The sequence below is a fragment of the Delphinus delphis genome, chromosome X, assembly GCF_949987515.2.
Source record: "Delphinus delphis chromosome X, mDelDel1.2, whole genome shotgun sequence".
Taxonomy (NCBI): Eukaryota; Metazoa; Chordata; class Mammalia; order Artiodactyla; family Delphinidae; genus Delphinus; species Delphinus delphis.
Genome location: NC_082704.1, coordinates 27,055,313 through 27,073,920, shown reverse-complemented (window position 1 = coordinate 27,073,920; position 18,608 = coordinate 27,055,313). Strand labels below are relative to the sequence as shown.

General features: G+C 43.1%; 1 protein-coding gene across 1 annotated transcript in view; it reads right to left on the bottom strand.

The window, feature by feature from the left end:
* Positions 1-16,229, bottom strand: part of KIAA1210 (KIAA1210 ortholog) — a 36,281-nt gene extending 20,052 nt beyond the window's left edge. The window contains 4 exon segments of the mRNA XM_060001986.1: positions 302-428; positions 7,142-7,310; positions 13,239-13,309; positions 16,179-16,229. Of these exon segments, the coding sequence (XP_059857969.1) occupies positions 302-428; positions 7,142-7,310; positions 13,239-13,266 (324 nt within the window). The 5' untranslated portion in view covers positions 13,267-13,309; positions 16,179-16,229.
* Between the last annotated feature and the right edge of the window lie 2,379 nt (positions 16,230-18,608).

Genomic DNA, 18,608 nt, shown 5'->3' with positions numbered 1-18,608 from the left:
GAAAAAACAGGGGGTTGGAATGTCTGCACATTAACAGTGGAATGTCACTGTCATAATACTTAAAGCATTCTTGGGGTGTGTAAAGAGAAGTGAATATGGTGATACCAGCCAACACTGTGTGCCGGGTACTAGGTAAGCACATCATGTATTTATTTGTTCTCTCATCAATGTTTACAACAGTGGGGTAGAATCAGCTGAGAAGCAGGTCCAAATTCCTCCCTCCTTGTTTTTTGACAGGAGAGGAGTCGGGAATGGAAGATGAATAGTCCAATTAGGCACTGATGCTCGAGTTCACTGTTACCTGAAGCTGTCTGCCTCTCTGGACCTCTGGAGAGGGGCATATTCTGCTTCCTGATCTTTCAGACTCAGACTTCAACATGAAGATGCTGTCATGGGACAGGACTTTGTTCCCCATGCTGCTCTTGGCCCTGGACAGGAAGGAAAAAGTCTTGAAAGCAGCAAAGGGAGCCAAATGAACCAAAGACACATGTATCAATATGTCTATAATATGGCCTACCATAGACACCTCAGAAGCATATGTGCTGACACAGAAAGTTGTCCATGAGATATAGAGTGAACAAAATAAAGAACAGTATGGTCCCATTTAATACATATACATATATTACATACATATGTAGTTTGTGTTCATAGAGAAAAGTCTGGAAGGATATCCACCATATTGTTAGTGGTGGAATGGCACTAGGAACTCTGAGGAATGGCACTAGGAACAGGAGGGGTATTTTCATTTTATACTCTATGTACTTCTGCATAATTTTGATTTTTTAAAATGATCAACATGTATCTTTTTTATATAATAGCTTTACTTTTACTGAGATATAGTTTACCTACCATACAATTCACCATTGAAAGTATATAGTTCAGTAGTGGCAACACTGAGGAAGGGGAGGGAAGACCCTGAATCTTGCTATTATTAAGATGAGAGTTATAAAATATCTTTCACACACAATTTGTCTCTAGTGTTTTTGTTTTGATGAAAAATATCACATATGTGGGCTTCCCTGGTGGCGCAGTGGTTGAGAGTCTGCCTGCCGATGCAGGGGACACGGGCTCGTGCCCCGGTCCGGGAAGATCCCACATGCCGTGGAGTGGCTGGGCCCGTGAGCCACGGCAGCTGAGTCTGCGCGTCTAGAGCCTGTGCTCCACAACGGGAGAGGCCTCAACAGTGAGAGGCCCGCGTACCGCAAAAAATATATATATATATATCACATATGTGCCCAGATGCTGGATACTTTCATTCACCAGGTCTTTTCCTCTTTCACACAAGGGTTCTGCAATATATTTGTCCTATTTTCAAATTCATCTTATGCACCCACCCTACTCACCTCCAGCTTGCTAAACCCAGATGGAAACACCTTCTGATTGGGAATGGAACCAGGTTGATAAGAATTACGTTAGGACAAATCAGGGGAAAGTTAGAAGCAAATGAAAGGCTAAAGGCACAAGACACTCCTTTGGGGATGTGGAAATATATTTCACCTTTTAAAATTTTCAACCAAAGACATCACAAGAAAAGAAAACCACAAACCAATATATCTTATGAATATAGATGCAAAATTCTTCAATAAAATACTAGCCATCTGAATCCAGCAGCATATAAAAAGAATTATACACTATGACCAAGTAGGACTTGCAAGGAATGCAAGGTTACTTTAATATATGAAAACCAATTAATGTAATATACAATATCAATAGAATAAAAAGAAGAAACCACATACATGGTCACTTCAATAGATGCAGAAAAAGCATTTGTAGAATCCAACATTTTTTCATGAAAAATACACTCAACCTTGACGGAGAACATCTGTGAGAAACACACAGCTAATATCATAATGATGAAAGACTGGATGCTTTCTCCCTCGGATCAAGAACAAGACAAGGATGTCTGCTCTCACCACTTCTACTCTGCATTGTACTGGGTTCTAGCCAGGGAAATCAGGTAAGAAAATGAAATAAAGGGCATCCATACTGGACAGGGAGAAGTGAAATTATCTCTAATCACAGATGACATAATCTTGTGTATAAAACTCCTAAGGAACCCATTAAAAACTACTAGAGCTAATCAATGAGTTCAGCAAGGTTGCAGGATACAAGACCAATATATAAAAATTGATTGTATTTCTATATACTTGCAATGAACAATCCAAAAGTGAAATTTAGAAAACACTTCCACTTACAATACCACCAAAAAGAATAAAATATGGATGAACCTAGAGATTATTATGCTAAGTGAAATAAATCAGACAGAGAAAGACAAATACCGTATGATCTCACTTATATGTGGAATCTAAAAAACAAAACAAAAATCAAGACAAAACAGAAACAGACTTATAGAAACAGAGAGCAAACTAGTGGTTGCCAGAGAGGAGGGGAGGTGGGGGGCTGGGCTCAATAGGTGAAGGGGATTAAGAGATACAAACTCCCAGGTATAAAATAAATGTCACGGGGATGTACTATACAACATAAGGACTATAGTCAATAATACTGTAATAATTTTGTGCGGTGACAGATGGCTACTAAACTTCTCATGGTGATCCTTTCATAATGTATTTGATCGACTCAGTATGTTGTACAGCTGAAACTAACAATATTGTGTGTCAACTATACTTCAATTTAAAATTTTTTATAAAAAAGAATAAAATAGGAATAAATTTAATGAAAGCTGTGTAAAACTTATACTCTGAAAACTATAAAACACTGATGAAAGAAATTAAAGAAGATCTAAATAAATGGAAAGACAGCCTATGTTCACAAATTGGAAGACAATCTTGTCAAGAGGGCAACACTCCGCCAATTGATCTACAGATTTAATGCAAAATCTCTTTAGAAATCTCAGCTGCCTTAAGTTTTTTTTTGCAGTAATGGACAAGCTGATCTTAAAATTCAAAGCGAAGTGCTAGGGACCACAAATAGCCAAAACAATCTTGAAAACGATGCATAAAGTTGGAGGACTCACACTTGCCAATTTTAAACTCACTACAAAGCTACAGTAATCAAGACAGTGTAGTACGGCATGATAGACATACAGATCAATGAAATAGAAGGGAGATTCCATAAATGAACCCATTAATCTATGGTTAACTGATTTGCAAGAAGGGTGCCAAGACCATTCAATTGGGAAAGAATAGTTTTTTTAATAAATAGTGCTGGGACAACTGGATAGCCTCATGCAAGAGAATGAAGTTAGACCCTTATTTCATACCATATATAAAAATTAACTCCAAATGGGTCAAAGACCGAAATATAAGAGCCAGAACTCTTAGAAGAAATCATAGGGGTATATCTTCATAACCTGCATTTGGCAATGGAGTCTTAGACATGACACCAAAAACTTAAGCAACAAAAGGAAAAAAAACAGATAAATAGATTTCATCAAAATTACAACCTTTTGTACTTCAAAGGACAACCCACATAATGGGAGAAAAACTGTATACCTGATAAGGGACTTGTATCTAGAATATACAAGAAACTCTTACAATTCAATAATAAAAATAAAAAAGAATGAAATTTTGCCATTTGCAGCAACATGAATGGACTTGGAGGACATTATGCTAAGTGAAATAAGTCAGACAGAGAAAGACAAGTACTGTATGATCTCACTTCTATGTGGAATCTAGAAACTACAACAAACTAGTGAATAAAACAAAAAAAGAAGGAGACTCACAGATATAGAGAACAAGCTAGTGGTTACCAGTGGGAAGAGGGAAGGTGGAAGGGCAATATAGAGGTAAGGGGAGAAAAGGATTACTATGGGATTATATGAAATCATGTGTGTGAAACTTTTGAAAATTGTAAAGCACAATAGAATTTAAAGAATCTTTCATTCAAAAAATAAAAAAATAAAAATACAGATAACCTAATTAAAAATGGACAAAGGATCTCAATAAACATTCCTCCAAAGAAGGCATACAAATAGCTAACAAACCCATGAAAAGATGCTCAACATCATTAGTCAGCAGGGAAATACAAATTCAAACTATAATGAAATGCCACGTCATACCCACTAGAATGGCTAGAAACAAAACTAAGATAACAAGTATTGGCAAGGTTGTAGAGAAATTGGAAACCCCATACACTGCTGGTGGGAATGTAAAAGAATTCAGACACTTTGGAAAACAGTCTGGTGGCTCCTTGAAAAATTAAACATTAACTTACCATGTGACCCAGCAACCTCACTCCTAGGTATAGACCCAAGAGAAATAAAAATATATCTATCCAAAAACTTAGACACATATCTAACTCAGCATGCTTCATAATAGCCCAAAGGTGGAAATAACCCAATATATGTCAACTGATGAGTGCATAAAGTGCAATATATCCAGGCAGTGGAATACAATTCAATTTTTAAAGGAATAAAGTACTGATACATGTTACAACATGGATGACTCTTGAAGACACGCTAAGGGAATCAAGCCAGTCACAAAAGACCATATATTGTATGATTCCATATATATGAAATATCCAGAATAAGCAAATTTACAGAGGCAGAAAGTAGATAAGTGGCCACCTATGACTGGACTGGGGTTGACTGCTAATGGGTACAGGGGTTCTTTTAGGGAGGGATGAAAATGTTGTTAAAGTAATTTTTAATACCTCAAATACTTTTTTTCCATTTATTACCTTTCTTACCAAATTATACATGTAGGTTGGCATTTTTAAAAAGAATCTGTAAATGCTAACTAGAGTAGCAGCTCAGGCAGTGTAGGGCTAGCACCCACCTTGTCGTTGTTAGCCTGCCTGGTTGAGGGATGAGCACATGGGATATTTGATTGTGACACACTCCGAGGACAATGTGGTGTTCTGGGGATTAAAATGGCACCCATGCTAAGGTGGCTTGTGGGCCAGCAGGGAGGAGAGGAGGCAGATGTCTGCCACTTTGTAGTAAAGTCCTACCCACATTTTCCCTAAAACTCTCCTACCCAGGTGGCCCTGGTGGTGAAGGCAAGGTTCTCTGCTTTATGAAAATAGCAGAAAATTAACGTGACTCCAGAGGAACACAATGGAGTTGTTTCTGATGCAGCACTGGGAGAGCATCTCTACACGTTCGCTCATTACGCACACATACACACTTCCATTCACTGCTTCTCTATGACCTGCTGGCTCAAATCAGGCTTGAGACCAGTGTAGGATCTGTGACTACTCCACCTCCCCTGCTTTGTGCAGAAAAACTGCAAGGAAATCTTAGGCCATAAGTGGGCTTAGAAACTCTGTCATTTCCATGCCGTGCGTCAGCCAGAGTATAACCGTTGCACTGGCTGTCTAGTGTCAAGCCCTCCCTGATCAAAGGATTACATTAGCACCAGCTGTGGTCAGGTCTGTCGGAAACCAAACCTCCTGTCCACTCCCTGGAGGCAAAGAAAACACATCCCAAATCTAAATAAAATCTTGGCCTTAATTAAAGGCAATAAAGTGTAGTACACCAGCACCCACGAAAGAATCAAATAGAGGAATGGGATTTGTCTGTTCTATCAGATACAGCTTAAAACACTCTTGGAAATAGATACTGGACCTATTGTACAGCACAGGAGAGAGCTGGCCATAAGTTTTGTTATGATTGATCGCTTCAATGGATCGCTTCAATGGATCTGATCTCCCTAACTCCCGAGTGATATTCTCCAGGGTTTCTCCCCTAGCAATTAAGCAAGAGGTTCGGGTCAGGGGTGAACTTCAGGCCTCCTAAGGTATATTCTTAATTAATTCACGCTCCTTGCAAAAAAAAAAAAAAAAAAAAAAAAGACCAATCTCAGGTCCTTAGAAAAACACCCTTCCTCATGTATGAACTAGTTCATGCACTTACACCCACTCGCTCTCACTCTCCTTTCCTCCCTTCCCCGCCCCAGAGGTGCACACGCACACACCTTCTTAGTCTGGAGAATACATCAGACTAAGTGGACCATTTTGGAGGGAGAGGCACAAGTAAAAAGGGGCAAGGTAGAACTTCAGTAGAGACAGCCCTTGCCAATTTGTAGAGACAAATCAGAATAAACCCAAACTTCCCTCTCCCACCTCACCCTCTGGGTTTTTTTTAGGGCTAGTCTCAGTTTTCCTTAGACCGCTAATGCAATGGTCTATAATGGTATGATTTGTGAGGTATGAGGCAAGCCCCTTTGCAAAACCATCTCCCTTGCTAGTAAAGCTATCTGAAATACCTCACATTCAATGCACTCAGTAAGGTCCTTTTTAAGGAGACCTACGTGCTGTGAGTGGGCAGTATAACATGTTTGCTAACTATCCCATTACCTCCAAGTAAAGCCTTGAGGGAATGGGTAGCAGTACACGTGAGCTCTGTAGGGAGTCCAGATAAGTCTGGAATTTAAGGCCAGGGGAACAGACCCAAGTGGAACTCCACAGACAGGAATCCAATTGATCCAGGAAGAGCTGCAGGTACTGGGTGTCCAGATTTTCCACAATAAGATGTGGAAGTTGAGGCTTCAAAGATGAAAATTTGAATAGGAGTGGCAATGTTGGCTGAGAAACAGTCTTCCCCATACCTTCTGTGACCAGTTACAGCATTTACCCCAGTCTCCTGGGATGGAGGGAGAAATGAATTTGGGTTCTTTGCTTGCTTGCTTTTTTGTTTTTACGTTAACACAGTGATTTCATCCTTATGCCCCAACCCAGCTAGACGGCTTCACTATCTAAGACTTTAATCACACATTAGAAGATCTGGAGTCTGAGGGCTGGGCAAGCAAACCAGCTCAAGCTTCCTAAACGACGGAGGCCGTCCTTACCTTATGAAACAGAGTCCTCTGGCTCCTAACTAATGGTAGGCCCCTACATCTCATTGTAGCTGTGACTGCGCAGTTTGCCCTGATCTACCCGCACCCTCTCACGCAGCACTCTTGGGGGAGGGGGTATGCATTTGTCATACTCCATGCAACCCACTGAGCTGTGCAGCCCAGACGGCAAACATGTATATATATGTATATATATATATATATACACACACACACACACACACACACGCATACAGGGAAAGACCTCCAGGCCCAGCTCCCACAGGCAGGGAGGCCAAGAGTCCCTGGGACCAAAGGCCCATTGGAGACTTGGCTGCCAAAGGGGGACCTGGATCTAGCTACCTGCCCCTTGCCCCGCCCCCACTCCCCACCCCACCGGAGCTTACCTAGGCTCGGTTTGTCGACCTTCCCAAACTGGCTTCACGGAAGAGAGGTTAGTACTATCGCTGGACAAGTTTGGTTTCAGGTTCCTCTTTCCCTGGGCATCTTCAGGCTCTTTTTTCTTCTTCTTCCCAAAAAACCTCTTGAAGCCTTTAAATTTGGATTTCTCCTTTCCTGGAAGTTAGAATTGAAAGTGAGGCAGAGTGTGATGGTGGAAGGGAAGACAGGAGAGGAAACGGCCTTCGTTGCAGGAATGAGGAGTATGATCCCAGAGGCCCTCCAGGTCTCGGCCCTCATCCCCAGTGCCCACAGCACCATTCATCCGGTTTGTTCTCCTCTTAGTAACTCACTAACAAAGTAGCTGAGTTTCTGGTGAAAGCAGAAGCTCAGATCCCAGCTTGTGGCCTCTGGGCAGCCTCTATTCTGGCTCAACTCACCATGCGTTCACTTGCCACTCAGTTTCAACTATGAACACACACCTCTTTCCTGGCCCTAAGAAGTTCATTCATAGGCAGCAATTCTTGAGCCAACATAAGCACTTGGTACCCCGGTCGCTGGAGTCATGGTGATCCAGTTGGGGAGCGAAGCTTCCACATGTGACAAACTCTTCAGGACCCTTGGAAATCCCTGTGGGAGTTGGTACTGCCCAACCTGTGTGCTGAAAGGATGCAGACCCAAGGAGTGAGTGCAGTGGGGTTGGTGCAGTCAGGGAAGACGTCCTCAAGGAAGGGATTTATGAGCAAGGGAGAGGGCTGGGAACGGGGAAGAAAGGGCTGCTGGGCAAAGAAGCTCCCTGTGCAAAGGACATGACAAAATCACCTACGAAAGAGTTTTGCAAGGGAGGATGTGTGTGAGTGTGTGTGTGTGTGTGTGTGTGTGTGTGTGTGTGTGTGTGTTATGTGCATTGTGTATGTTCTTCAATTATTACTGATTGGTTCAGATTATCTACAGTGCTGGTGCCCTCTGCAGCAGTAAGGAATGTGAGCTTTAAATGCTCCTCAGGCTTTGTTTGGGCTTTCTTGAGCTTCCTAGTAAACACATATATCTTTATCAGGGCTCAGTAGAAGAGGGGAAAAGGCAGGGGAGTTTGCACTGCATTCTTCAGAGGCAAGGAACCAACTCTTACTGCTTCGCATGCAATAATTTACCAACTCAGGTGTCTCATTCCAATTTCCAACAGCCTGGCCTCTGGAAGGGCTCTTGTCAGCACAGCAATGCTGCAGCGGCAGTGAAGGGTCCGGCCAAGGGAATTGCCGACAAGGCTGCCATTAGAAAGACTGAGTGGTGTGACGGAACGCACCACCGAAGAGTCAGAAAACTCTGGAATCCCGGGCTTGGCTCTGCTATCGATTAGCTCTGTGACCTCGGGTAAGTCACTCAACCTCTCTGGGGCTCAGCTGGAAAATGAGGGGATCACGCTAATCAGCATCTCCCAGAGTACGTTCAGAGGGATACTCATAGGTCTGTTGCATGAAAAGGGGGTTTGCAGTCTCGTCAATCTGGGAAATGCTGATTAAACAGAGTTTAAGGGTGTGCTTTGCAACAAGACTCTTCTGAAACTTCAGCATGCCTATGTGTATGGTGTAGCGCCAAGAAACGGGGTAACGGTGTTGTCTCTCCAACGCGTGTATGCAGAATGTCTGGCAAAACACACTTTGGGAAATGCTGAAGTAGCGCTCCTTCTAGCGCTGAACGCTATGGCCAGCTTGTGTACTGATTAATCCTAGGCCTGCCTATTCGAAAGGTTTCTAAACTTCAAGGCCCGACTTAAGTCCAGTTTCCCACCATCACTACAATTCATGCTCCTCTCTGTACACCTAAAACTTGACCGTCGGCACCACAAGTTTTGCATCTGAATGTTCTCTAGTCTGCGCATTCATTCATTCATTCACCTATTCAATGAACGTTTATTAAGGTCAAGCACTTACTATGTTTTGGGTATCAGTGAGAAAGAAATAAGATACGGTTCTACGTCTTAGCTACTGTCTCCCACATCTAGGCTGTAGGCGGGGCCTCTTTAGCATCCTCTGTAGCAACTAGCACAGTGCACAGCACGCTGTGACACTCGAGAGACAACTGAGTCCACTGAGGGGTGCAGAGTACCAACACAGCTTGTCACTTCCCTTAGATTGAGAACACTGGGCAGCGCCATCCTTAAGCATCCTATAATTTATACACTGGCCCTTATTGGGGTTGATATAAATGATAAATAATGTGGTAAAGATCTTGGCATAAGATCTGGCATGTAGTAAATGCTAATAAATGTGAGATAAAATTAGGGAATCAATAATTGTCTATTAAGACCAGATTCAATTCTATCTGTAGAATTGATCTATCAATTCTATCCATCTACTCTATCTATCTAGCGATAAGGGGAAGAACCCCATATCTATAACTCAATAGTGAATTCTAAAATATACATGATTAGAAGCAGAAGCCAGCACGGCTTGGGGCAATACAAGAAGGTGGTAGGCCTGTGTGCTTGGTAATCGTTGCTTAAGTAACTTCAGTTTTGAATGGTTTGAGGAATTTCTCATCTACTAGGATGTACCTATACAGATAGGGTCATGGTTAGGATAAACTTGGCAATTCTACCTTGAGATAGACAGAATAAAGAGCAAAGGTACAATAGGAAACATGTTTTCCCAAGCTTCCTTCTTCAATTTTTTAAGGACAAAATTAAACTAATTTCTATGATAATAAATTATTTAAAATGCTATTTGACCTCATAGAACCACTGTGAGGATTCAACGTGAAAGTGCTGAGAAGTATACAGGATGCAGTAGGCTTGGCTCTAAAGTAATCTATATTTTGCTCTCCGGCCTTCTTTCTTAATCTTCCCACCCCCAAAGGATTTCTAAAATCCATGAAATAGTGCGATTTTTCTGTAAAATCCTGATTACTATACTATACTAATCACTAGAATCAGTTTTTTGCTGAGATGTATTTACCAACTGGATCTCTGGGGAAAATGCCCTTATTTGTAATGTCTGCCTACTTCTGTGGTGTAAATCCTCCCATCATGGTCAATTTCAAGCTACTAACATGACATTTAGGGAGAGATGTGCACAGCCTCCCAAGCCAGCGTAAGGTAACTCCAACACACCACTAAATACTCCTGCCCAGTGAGGATGAACTGGGCAGCGTCCCCTCACAAGCGGGAAGGAGCCTTTGCAGGCACTGCCATTTTTCAAACAGAAGGAATGACATTTATCGATTCTTGACAGATGGATCTCCTTCCGGCTTTCTGAAACGAGAACAACTTTCTGCTCAGAGTGTTTGGAAACATAATGATTATTGCCCTTCTTGCTTTGAAATCCCAGAATGGAAGGGAGGAGGGCAAAGCTAGACGATTTGGAGTTGCAAACCTGCTTTTCACAAACCAGCAGAGACAGAGGGGACAGAATCAGTAGGTGACACAATCTACAAACACTTAAGAACTGAATAAAAACACTTCTAATAAACTTTTCAGGTTGTAAAACTGAATGTACCAAACATAGTCATTGTATGAGCAAACCAAATTATGCATTAACACATTTTTATGTTCCTAAATTAACCAAATGACTAGTGACTATAGAACTGTAAAAGGTGTTAAAAATTAAGTATGCGTATATTCCAATGTTTCCCCAGTCTTCCGTTTTTTGCTCGGCAGAAACAACTTATTTTCCCACGAGGATTTAAAATACCTTAGCAATGCATGTTTCTTTCAACCTTGGCCACTAGGAGGCAAAGAATGTTTCCTTTCCTCCCTCGGGGGTAGCTCTGGGTATAGTGGTGGTATAGCTTCGTTGGTAGGGAGTTGGGGAGACACCAAGAGGTGGGGTGGGCTGCCCATTGATCTGGGGCAGTGACTTGAAAATTGGACATAGCCTTACTAAGCAACCCATTGCCAGACATCCAGCTCAGCTGCAAGAGTCCAAGTCTTCAGCCTGCTCTGGCTTAGGAGAGCTCTCCATCCCCGACAGCACCAGACCCCGTGTATGGAGACCCTGGGAGTGAGATACAAAGGTGGGAACTGTCCACGTGCTATGTTACTTTCGAAACCCTAATGGAATCCGAGACACTTGCCATATATTCACTGGTGTAAATTGGCCTTTCAAACTTTCTTTTGCAAAGGGGTGCCTTTAAATTGCCAGCAGCTGGGGCTTCCCTGGTGGCGCAGTGGTTGAGAGTCCGCCTGCCAATGCAGGGGACACGGGTTCGATCCCTGGTCCGGGAAGATCCCACGTGCAACTAAGCCCGTGTGCCACAACTACTGAGCCTGCGCTTTAGAGCCCACTAGCCACAACTACTGAAGCCCGTGCGCCTAGAGCCCGTGCTCCGCAACAAGAGAAGCCACCGCCATGAGAAGCCCGCGCACCACAACGAAGAGTAGCCCCCGCTCGCCGCAACTAGAGAAAGACCGCGTGCAGCAACGAAGACCCAACACAGCCAAAAATAGATAGATAAATAAATAAATAAATTTATTTTTAAAAATATATTGCCAGCAGCTGAGCCCTGTGTGGGCTGGTTTCCAAAGTTGCTGAAAGTGTAAAGGGTGGATAGACCTAGACAGCAGGTTTGGGTCAAAACCCACATTTGTATCCAGCAATGTCTATGGAGGTCACCTATACACTGGGTAACTTATGCCACCACAAGGCACAGCAGTGGTGGTCAGTGAGCTGACTGCTGTTTGGACTTCTGTAACGAAGCCATTGACTTCTCTGTCCAAGCCCAAGGACTACATATCCCCAAACAGGCAGTAGCTTTCAACATCCTCATCCACCGAGGGCCTGCAGGGCATCACAGACCAGAAAACAGCCCATGGAAGCAGTCCTCTCCCGTTCCCCCAGACAAGAACACGCTTAAATCCAATGAAGAGATCATTGCTTTGGGTTGTGTATTTGCTTATTTACCACGCACACAGGCAGCCCTTCTGGGTTGCACTTGAGCTTTCAAAATGCACCGCGCATAACGGTGACCTTGTTCTCTTGTGTTGCTGCTTGGAAAGAAGACTCTTCTAACCAGCCTTTCTTCCCTTCAACCTCCAACAGCACCTTATTCTCTGGCTGGCAATGACTAATACTAAGCATGTACCCAAATGCTGGGTCTCTGTGAGAAAAACATCTTGGGAACAGAGAAAGGGCATTTCCTCACCTCCACCCTTTATCAGGATGCAGCGCAATGACACCTTTTTCTCTAGGCACCTGTCTAGCTCATATCCAGAAAGATAGATCAGTTCATTTGGCAGTTGGGGTTGCCTTGGTGAGGAGGCCTATCATTCATTCATTTATTCATTCATTCACTACAAACTTTTGAGTGTCTAATCAGTCTCTCTGAGACCCAATACTGAACAATGGTGACACAGATGAAGAGCCTCCAGGAAGCCACAAGAAGGTTCCCCTCTCTCTGTCCTTCCAGACCAAGTCTTCTGCACCACACTAAGAAAACTCAGCAAACATTGAAGAACAACCCAGTGAACTGTTAAATTCAGTTCTGCCTTTAAAGGCAATGGCTCATCTTATGTCTTATGGTTCCTCCCCTTCCCCCCACCTTTTTCCAGTGTCAGTAAAGCGTATCATTGTTTAGTGACCTTTGCCTCTCTATTACCCCACTCATGGTCTCCTATCATTCACAGGTGGCACCATAATTTATGCAATGGATAGGTTTTGCAAAAGAAATTTTTGTAAATTGATTCCCATTTAGCAGAAGCCTATGGTGGCTTCTTTGTTACTATCCCCCCTTGACTCCTCAAATTACAAATTTATCTGTTGGTTAAGTCTGGATTCCTATCTACAGCAAAACCTCAGTTGAATCTCTCAGATCCTGGCCTGCTCTGATTTTTTTTTTTCTGATTAAGCAGAAATTCTTCTCATGCCTTAGTAAATGGAACCTGCTAACCATCCCCAAAGAAGATTGCAGGGCCTAGACAAAACTCTTTTGACTATCAGAGTTTGAGATGAAAGAGAAGAGATTAGAAGATGGAAAACTAAATATGGACTGAGTCTAGTGTCATTAGAAATTTGATATGAACTTGTTTTCTGTGACTTGATTCTTTTTCTAGGGGTTAAACACATTAAACAAATCTAGTTCTAGTTACCAAGATTTTATTGGGTTACTTACCCTCATCACTGGACTCCAGAACTTCCATACTGCCAGAAATTTCACTTAGTGATTCAGCTATAGTTCAATCACTAAAATAAAATATAGAGGAAAAAACAAAAAATCATTTACTATCTAGGATATAATACAATCATTCTACCCTACTCCTTATCCTCCAGTTAGATTCTTAAACTATGCAAGAAAAGATATACAAAGGAAATTGCCATTAGAGAGAATTATTCTTCCTTAAAAAAGATAATGGGGCTTCCCTGGTGACGCAGTGGTTGGGAGTCCGCCTGCCGATGCAGGGGACGCAGGTTCGTGCCCCGGTCCAGGAAGATCCCACATGCCGCAGAGCAGCTGGGCCCGTGAGCCATGGCCGCTGAGCCTGCGCGTCCGGAGCCTGTGCTCCGCAACGGGAGAGGCCACAACAGTGAGAGGTCCACGTACCGCCAAAAAAAAAAAAAAAAAAAAAAAAAAAAAGACAATGATTCCACATATATGAAATGTCCAGGATAGGCAGACACATAGACACAGAAAGTGTCTTGCTTAGGGCTAGAGGGACGAGGGTGTTTTTTTTGAGTGATAGAGTACAGGGTTTCTTTTTGAGGTGATGACAATGTTTAAAATTAATTGTGGTGATGGTTGCACAAATCTTTGAATATATTAAAAAGCATTGACTTGTACACTTTAAATGGGTGAATTGTATAATATGTGAATTATAGCTCAATAAAGCTGTTACCAAAATATAAAAGGCAAATGTACAAAACCTGATCTATTGCTTTGTGTTGGGGCCCATTACATTTGGAGGTCTGTTACTATTCATGGGTGTGCCCAGGCAGAAAAAACTGTATAGATAAGCCATAAAGAAAAAAACTGAGATGGTTGACTACATAAAACCTTTTAACTTTTGGCCAAAAAGAGTAAAGAGTTTACAGAAGAATAACAAACTAGGAAGCAATACTTACAACAAATATAGATAAAGGTGCCAATTTTCTAAATTTGTCAAGAGTGCATATAAACCAATAAATGACAAACAACTGGATATAAAATGGGGCAAAGGATACAACAGGAAGTTTACAGAAAAAGAAATACATAAAGAAAAGTTCAGTCCTACTCATAATTAAAGAAATGTAAATCAAAGTATCAAGTTAACATTTTTACCTATCAGATTGTCCAAAAGTTTTAATTTTGATGATATTCCATGCTGACAAGGATGAGAAAAGTGGACACACTCATACATTATGAAGTGTAAATTGCTCTCTGAAGACCAATTTCACAGTATCAAAAGTTAAAAATACACATACCTTTTGATCCAGTAGCATCACCACTAGAACTTCACCCTGTAGCTATACTCACACTTGTACACAAAAATATATATGCAAGAATGTTTATCACAGCATTGTTTTAAGCAGTCCAAAGTGGGAAACAACCAAAGTGACCATCGAAAGGATAATCCTCCCATGACTCTGATTCTATATCACGGGAGAATTATCTGTCCCTGGGCTCCTTTCCACTAGTGCAGATAATCAATTGAGAGCCTACTGTACATTTTCAGTCTAGCCTTCTAGCCAGGGAAGCATGTCAGTTGATAATCAAACCTTTATAAATCAATGCTGACATTTTTGATGGGAGTTTGTGGGTGGAGGGGAGGGGGGATCTGATCAGCAGACCCAGAGAAAAGAGCAAGAATGCCGCGGAGAGGCAAGCAGAGACTGCCCTCCTCACAGCTCGCCTTGGGGTCTCGATGTGTCTGACTCAAGTACCATCAGGTTGGATTAAGTAGATTCTGGAGCCCCCCTCCCTACACTGGATCTGTCCTGCTCCCAGAAACAGTCAAGCTGCCATTGCTGTTTCATGGATGGGCTCCAGGCCCATCGTGTGCTGCCCTCTAGCCGTTAAGTCCCTGATACTTCTCTGGAGCTAGAGAGGGGTGACCACAGGCTCTGAGGTTAAGGTGAATTTGAGAGGTCACCCACTGAGAGTGACTGAGGCCTTTGGAAAGCAAAAGCTTCCAAACCACAGGGAGAGCTGACAGGGTCCTGGTGTCAAGATGGCTTGAGACCCTCTCACTGAGAAGTCCTAAGGTTCCCCACACTGTACGTTCATTCTCGCTGCAATGAGGAATAAACCTAGCTTGTTCAACACCAGGTGTGTTGCAGGTGGGCTTTGGCTGAAAGGTATCGACACTTTATCCAAGTCACTCAAACTCTGAGCCAATATCATAATTCTACCTGAAGATGACAACCCCAGGCCCACACAATGCTCACTAATTACCACACACACATATACACACACATACACAAGTTCCATCTGGAGATCTGGACAGAGCAGAGGGGTAGGGAAATTCAGAAGGCCCTCAGAAATTCAGCGGGAGAACAGGAGAATTCCTTGGGCCAGGAGCAATTCACATCACTGGCGAGCCCCTGGGCCATCTTAATAAACATGGCGGCACCCCAGCCCCTGCCACTAAGAAACGCTTCTTAGACACTGGGGAAATAAACTACCTCTGAGCTTTAGAGAAGCCCATGGAAAAGAAGCCCATTTTCCAAAATGCCGGGCCACAGCAGGCTAACGTTGCCCCTGACCCACCACTGTCAGGGGCAGAAGAAGAAAGGGGAATGATAACCAAAGAGAAAAATATGAAAGACAAAGGGAGAACAAAGAAAGAGGGCATCATGGCGGCATCTGCATCCCTGGAGCGCTAATAGAATCATTGGATCTAACTAACTTTTGAGTTTAAACTGTCTCAAATTCTTTCTGGCATACTTACCTTGTATCCCCGACTGCAGGCCCTGAGGACAGTAGAACCGTCAGCTGAGCTACCTCCTCTTCCAAACAAAGCAACAACCACAACAAAACATATAAACCTCCCCTTGATTCGAAATCCTCTTCCTGTTACCACCCATTTCTCTGCCTCCCTTTAAAGCCAAACTCTGAAAGGTTATCTATACTTACTACCTTTATGTCTTCACCTCTTATTCTTTTGCACTCTCTCCAACAGGCCTTCCAAATCCAACTGCTTCCAAACCGCTCCACTAAAACTGCTCTCGTTCAATCCACCCATCTGTTACTTGACCTCCCAGCAGCATGTGACACTCCCTCTTTTTTGAATAATGTTATCACTTGCCTTTCTGAACATCACACTCCCTTCATTTTCCTCCTACCTCACTGGCTGTTTCTTCTCAACCTCCCTTGCTGTATCTTTCTCCTTTCCCTGTTTCTGAAATGTTGTAGCACCCGAGAGCTCTACCCTTGGCCCTTTTCTTTATCTACAGTCATTTCCTAGACCAGCGCCATTAAATAGAAATGTTAACGTGAACCACAATTGCAAGCCACATAGGTAATTTTAAATTTTCTAGTAGCCACGTTCAAAAGAGCAAAAAGAAACAGGTGAAGTTACTTTTAATAATATATTTTACTTAGGTCAGTAGAACCAAAATATTATCATTTCAACATGTAATCATTATAAAAAATAGTATCAATGAGATATTCTATGTTCTTTTTATCATACTAAGCCTTTGAAATCTGGTTTGTATTTTTCACGTATAGCACATTTCTATTCGGACTTAGCCACGTTTCAACTGCTCAGTAGTCACATGGGTCTAGGGACTACCATATTCTAGATGATCTCATTCACACCTTATGAATACTATCTAGACACTGAACTCCAAAATTTCTATGTCTAGACTGGATCTCATCCCTGAACTCCATATTCCTATAGCCAACTGTCTATCCAACATCTCCACCTAACAGTGCATATCGGCCGATTGGGTCCCCTCACACTCACTCCTCCTGGGTTTTATGTGCTCTGGCCCCATGCCCACGTCCCCCCGACTGACCACCCATCCTGTTACCCTCCCACTTTCTCCCTGTGCTCCAGCCTCACTGGCCTTCTTGCTAATCCCCAACACAGCCAGTCCCTTTCAATCTCAGGGTCTTTGCATTTGCTGCTCCCCCTGCCCAGAGGGCTCTTTCCCCAGCTAGCTGCATGGCTGCCTCTTTTATAGCATTCAAGTCAGCTCAAAGGGTCCCTCCCAGAGAGGACCTCCATGATCATCCTAGTTAAAGCATCTAGTCTCTCTCCATCACATTATCCTTTACTAACATCTTCGTAGCACTCATCGATGTCTGAAATTATATTCTATATTAATTTAGTTACAGTCTCTTATCTGTCTCCTCTACTAGAATGTAAATTCCATTAGGGCAGGGGCCTTGTCCATTTTGTTCATCACTGGATCCCCCAGCACCTGGAATGGTACCTGGTACATCTGTCAGGCACCTGCTAAATGTTTGTTCAATGAATGCGTACATTCAGCGAAAGAAGGAGAAGTAACGTAAGAACCATCTTTGTGGTCAGAAATTTTTGAGAAGTCGAGGCATGCTACAGGACGCAAAGGAAGACTTGTCGTGGGGGGGCGGGAAGCTCCTTCCTTGCCAGCTTAGCAGGCCCTGCCTTCCCTCCCAGCAAGGTGGGCGCCTCTTGTCCTTGTCACAGAGAGCATACTCCCGGGTGTCCCGGACACGAGACTCCTGTGTGTGGAGCCCCACTCAGCTGGGCGAGGCCCAGATCCTCCTAGAGGAGGTTTCAGGAAGAGATACCACCACTGGCAAAACTTCTTTCCATTTACCCCAGGCTGACTTATTAACCAGAGCTCTGCTTCCCCAGTATCTCCTCACAGAGGACAAAAGACTGTATTTCTTTCATGTGTCTCATGGCTAATATAAGTTTAAAGTGAATTGGTTCCTTAATTATACCAGGGCTCTTTAATAGCGGCCTCGGCACTGCCTCCAGGCTGGTCTCTATTTTTATTTATGATATTTAGCAAAATGTCACCTCAGTGGTATCTCAAAAAAAAAGTCACAACGCTCTCTCTAAAATACCAATCTGACCATGAGCTTAGACTAGTTCACCGACATCCTGCTGCCTGCAGGACAAAAGCCAAGTTCTTCACAAAGTTCTCAGCGATCGGGTGCTCCCTGCCCCCCTCCCTTCTCCAGCAGTCCAACCCCATTCCCACCCTCATGGTTTGGTCTCCCAGAATCACCAGTCATTCCCTAAATACACCACGTTCTTTTGCATTCTCTGTGCTCTGCACAGGCTGTTCACTTAGCCCGGAACCTCGCCTCCCTCAGCTCTACAACCTTGAAATCCTACACATTCTTCAAAATCCAGCTCAAAGGTTACCAGCCTTGCCTCACGCTCTCGCCCCTTGTACGTGCCCCTGTCATAGCTGATATCCCCTTGAAGACAAGGACCCCATTTCACGTATCTGGAGACCCCCAGCACCTAGCACGACACCAGGCATGTGGAAGGTTCTCACTGTGCATTTTTATGGATGGATGAATGCAGGAGTTGGGGGAGGCATGCAGTGACAAATAGGCATCAGT